We start from the raw sequence: 4,995 nt of genomic DNA on the forward strand, positions 1-4,995 counted from the left end.
GCAATGGCTCTTGAGGGCTCAACAGGTATACCTAAAGGCTCCCCAATACCCAGTATCCTTTTGGTCGCAAGGATGGGGAGGTAGCAGACACTGTAATAAACTATCGAGATTGATTACACTAGAACCCTAGTCCAGCATATCACCAGGCAGGGACGTTTCCAATAGGCCACCAAAAACCATATTACATACGAGAATCACTATCATGCAATAGAAGAGTGAAGGTAGTAAACAGATGATGGAAGATGACTGACAAGGTGAAATGGAAGATGGAATATGTTATCCCAACTGATGACAGTCTAATACATATTGATAAAGGCCAGGCCATGATGCCATTAGAGGGCATTAAGATGGCATTGTCAGACGCCCACCTCTAATTAACACTGTATTATTACCAGCCGACTCTGGTGGGAGCAGAAGACGTACTAATGTGGAAAGCAAATGACAATAGGTAATGAGTTGGGTTATGCAAGGTAAAGACATTCAATCTGGTATGACGTCTATCGGGGTTCTTTATTATTATTATTATTATTATTATTATTATTATTATTATTATTATTATTAATATTATTATTATTATTATTATTATTATTATTATTATTATTATTATTATACCTAGTGAGGATATTAAGAAAGTGATAGTGATAGTGAGTTAGCTATACGACGCAAGGTGATTGATAATGTACCGCACATGGCGTAAACTAGCAGTCTCAATTTCAATATTTCTTGAAGGTATTACTTAGAAAAAATGAAAAAAATTATCACTTCAATCCAAGAAATATATCGATGTAATAGATTTTCTTCTAAAAAGCTAACAATTATATATATTTTGGAATATTCTTCCATCGTATTGGTGAGTGATATTGTATTTATTAATGGTAAGACACGTTCATTCAGAATGATTACAAGGTGGGAGTAGTGAGAGCTCATACCTGTTCTGGACGACGGTAAATGTTGAAATAGAGCTCAAAATGAGCAGAATCTTAGAGTTATACTTTTTGGATATTACCCATAATACCTATTTATTAAATTTCGACTGGGGCAAAGACGAAGAAAAATATACCAATTGAAAAAAAAGAGGTGGCTCTATTATAGAAACAGGAGATGAAGAAAGACAACGTTGAATGGAACGCTTTAGTGAGGTTATGCATAGGAGATATGAAGGGAATAATTTGATGGATATACATAAAGTTCATGAAAACCTTCATGTATCCATGATTGAATTCAGTGTGTTTGAAGCTCTCCTCAAAAACTAAAGAGATGAAAAGCCCCGGGAAACAATGGAATAACTGCCGAGATGATACTAGCCAGAACGAAGTGACTCCCAGGCTACTTACCGTATTATTTTTTAGAAGGTGGCATAAACAGGCCAAAACTGATGAATGGGAGTTAGGAGTGTTGGTGAACATACCAAAAAAATAGGAGACTTGACTGATCGCAAAAGTTACATTCATAACAATTACGTTAGTTTTTATGAAAATATAGAGTATGTTTATTCTAAAGAGACTGGACACAAAGATTGATGAAAAGCTGAGAGAAAAACAAGCAGGATTCAGAAAAGGTAGAAGATGCACTGACCAAATTTTAATTTGGAGATATGTGATACAGCAATAAGAAGAATATAAATGAAATAAAGCCGTTTCTTATGATTCAATCATAAAAATCGTCTTTGTGCCGTAGTATTTTTATCCAAAATATCCCCATAATAAAAAGAATTAATTAAAAAATGACAACAATTACAGAGGCATAACAATTACGTTAGTTGTTATGAAAATATAAAGTATGCTTGTTCTAAAGAGACCGGAGAGAATGATTGATGGGAAGCTGAGAGATGAACAAGCAGGATCCAGAAAAGGTAGAAGTTGCACTGACCAAATTTTCTTTAAGAGACATGTTGTACATCAATACGTAGAATATAGAAAACCTCTTTTGATGGCATTTGTGGGCTATGAAAAAAGCCTTTGATAATATCCGCCAGCCAATCAGGTGGAGAGTCCTGTGTTATTATGGAATTCCTCTTAAATATGTAAATTTCATTAAGTCTGTTCATGAGCATAGCAAGCGCACAGTTAATGTTAATGGTTTCTTATCAAATGAATTTCCAGTGAAAAGCGGAGTACTCCAAGGGAATGTATTGTCACCTATGTTGTTTATCCTCTTCATGGATTTTGTAATGCATAGAACATTCAGAGTTGGTGGAGAAAGATTGGACTACATGGTGATAGATATTTAGCAGATCTAGAGTATACTGATGATGCTGTGCTTGTTAGCAGAACACCACAGGATTTGCAATGCTTGTATACCAGAATACATGAAATATCACATGACGTTGGGCTGAAGATAAATAGAAGAAAGACAGAACTATTGAGAACGAAGTATGCCATGAAAAGGCTTCACAGCACTTGTAAAAAAAGTTAATCCCATGGTTAACGTTGTGCATTGCCTGCTACATCGTGAAAATCTGGTTGGTCGACACCTGTCACCTGGACTGAACGAAATGATGAACGAAGCAGTTCAAATTGTCAACTACATCAAAACTAGTGCACTGAATACTCGGTTGTTCGAGCAGTTATGTGCCGATTTCGACGCAGAACACAGGCATCTCCTCTTCCACTCAAACATCAGATGGCTTTCAAGAGGAAAATTACTACGACGACTACTGGATCTTCGGGATGAGTTGGAAATATTCCTGATTGAAAAGAAATGCGGCTTAGTGAACAAATTGGCGAACAAGATGTGTCTCCTACAAGTGGGGTATCTCAATGACATTTTGTTGCACTCAACAATCTGAATATCAGCATGTAAGGCCGCAACCAGACAATTGCTGGAGTTGCAGAAAATCTGTCTTCTTTCAAATGCAAGCTAAAACTGTGGTTAAGCAACGTGAAGCAAGGGAAATTTGCAGCTTTTCCTAGTGTGGCAGAATTTCTAGAGATGTGGGAGGAGACATCTCAGAATGATGCCAAAATTTTTATTGTACCACACTTGACTGAGTTGATGGCAGAGTTTGACAGACGAATTCCAGAAGAACACATTCGAACCCAGTCGTGGGTGAGAAATCCTTTCAACATAAATGTTGAAGACCTGCCAGAAAGCGTTCCAGGACTCCCAGAGCAACTTATTGAGGTTCAAAATGAACATTTGTTGAAGGACCTCTTCAAGGAAGTATCTCTTTCTGAATTCTGGATTCAGGTAAAGAAAGAGAAGTCTATAGTAGGAGTTGAGGCGGTGAAAGTGTTGCTCCCATTTGTAACAACATACCTTTGCGAGCAAGGTTTCTCGGCTCTGACTCATATGAAAAATAAGTCGAGGAACAAGATTAACCCCGAGCATGATATGAGATGCAACCTTACGACAATGATTCCACGATTTGACAAACTGGTAAACGAGAAGCAGCACCATGGATCCCATTAATTTAGTTTTGTGGATGAAAAACAGTGCCAAGAATTCTATTAATTTAGCTTTGTGAATTAAAAGCAGTTCCATGGATTCTATTAATTTAGTTTTCTGAATTAAAAGCAGTCCATAGATTCTATTAATTTAGTTATGTGAATTAAAAGCAGTGCCATGGATTCTATTAATATAGTTTTGGGAACGAAAAGCAGTGCCATGAATACTGTTCGTTTAGTTTTGTGAAAAGGAAAAGCAGTGCCATAAATCCTACTAGTTTAGTTTTGTGAATGAAAAGCTGTACACATTATTTTTTTTCCAAAATAAAGTGTATATATCTTTGCATGTTTTCTTTCTCTTCACTTTACTCTGGGTTGCGAAGGAATGAAATGTTTCAAATAGGGTCGCTCATGAAAAAGTTTGAGAACCACTGATATATATACACACACAGGCATTGTATGAATCAGATTTTTACAGTTAGGCTGATATGCGAGAAATATTTAGCAAAAGGTAAGGAGGTGTATGATGCGTTTATGGATCTGGAAAAAGTTTATGATAGAGTTTATAGGGAAGCAAAGTGGAATGTGATGAGGTTATATGGAGTAGGTGGAAGGTTGTTGCAAGCATTGAAAAGTTTCTACAAAGGTAGTAAGGCATGTGTTAAAATAGGAAATGAAGTGAGTGATTGGTTTCCAGTGAGAGTGGGGCTGAGACAGGGATGTGTGATGTCACTGTGGTTGTTTAACTTGTATGTTGATGGAGTGGTGAGAGAGGTGAATGCTCGAGTGTTTGGACGAGGATTAAAACTGGAAGACGAGAATGACCATGAATGGGAGGTAAATCAGTTGTTGTTTGCGGATGATACTGTACTGGTTGCAGACATACAGTAGAAGTGAAGCTTGACCGACTAGTTACAGAATTTGGAAGAGTGTGTGATAGAAGGAAGTTGAGAGTTAATGTGGGTAAGAGTAAGGTTATGAGATGTCCAAAAAGGGAAGGTGGTGCAAGGTTGAATGTCATTTTGAATGGAGAGTTACTTGAGGAGGTGGATCAGTTTAAGTACTTAGGGTCTGTTGTTGCAGCAAATGGTGGAGTGGAAGCAGATGTACGTCAGAGAGTGAATGAAGATTGCAAAGTGTTGGAGGCAGTTAAGGGAGTAGTAAAAAATAGAGGGTTAGGCATGAATGTAAAGAGAGTTCTATATGAGAAAGTGATTGTACCAACTGTGATGTATGGATCTGAGTTGTGGGGAATGAAAGTGATGGAGAGAGAAATTTAATGTGTTTGAGATGAAGTGTCTAAGGAGTATGGCTGGTGTATCTCAAGTAGATAGGGTTAGGAAAGAAGTGGTGAGAGTGAGAACGGCTTTAAGAAATGAGTTAGCAGCTAGAGTGGATATGAATGTGTTGATGTGGTTTGGCATGTTGAGAGAATGGAAAATTGCTGTCTGCTAAAGAGGGTGATGAATGCAAGAGTTGATGGGAGAAGTACAAAAGGATTGCCAAGGTTTGGGTGGATGGATGGAGTGAAGAAAGCTCTGGGTGATAGGAGGATAGATGTGAGAGATGCAAGAGAAAATGCTAGAAATAGGAATGAATGGTGAACGAT

General features: G+C 37.5%; 2 protein-coding genes across 2 annotated transcripts; both read left to right on the top strand.

The window, feature by feature from the left end:
* The first annotated feature begins 2,419 nt into the window (after positions 1 to 2,419).
* Positions 2,420 to 2,788, top strand: LOC137622529 (protein FAM200A-like). The gene has a single exon (XM_068353133.1). It carries the CDS (start codon positions 2,420 to 2,422, stop codon positions 2,786 to 2,788), a length of 369 nt encoding a protein of 122 aa, XP_068209234.1.
* A 143-nt stretch (positions 2,789 to 2,931) lies between these two features.
* Positions 2,932 to 3,411, top strand: LOC137622530 (protein FAM200A-like). The gene has a single exon (XM_068353134.1). The coding sequence runs from the start codon at positions 2,932 to 2,934 to the stop codon at positions 3,409 to 3,411; it is 480 nt and encodes a 159-aa protein (XP_068209235.1).
* Positions 3,412 to 4,995: the final 1,584 nt, after the last annotated feature.

The sequence above is a fragment of the Palaemon carinicauda genome, chromosome 29 (genome assembly GCF_036898095.1).
Source record: "Palaemon carinicauda isolate YSFRI2023 chromosome 29, ASM3689809v2, whole genome shotgun sequence".
NCBI lineage: Eukaryota > Metazoa > Arthropoda > Malacostraca > Decapoda > Palaemonidae > Palaemon > Palaemon carinicauda.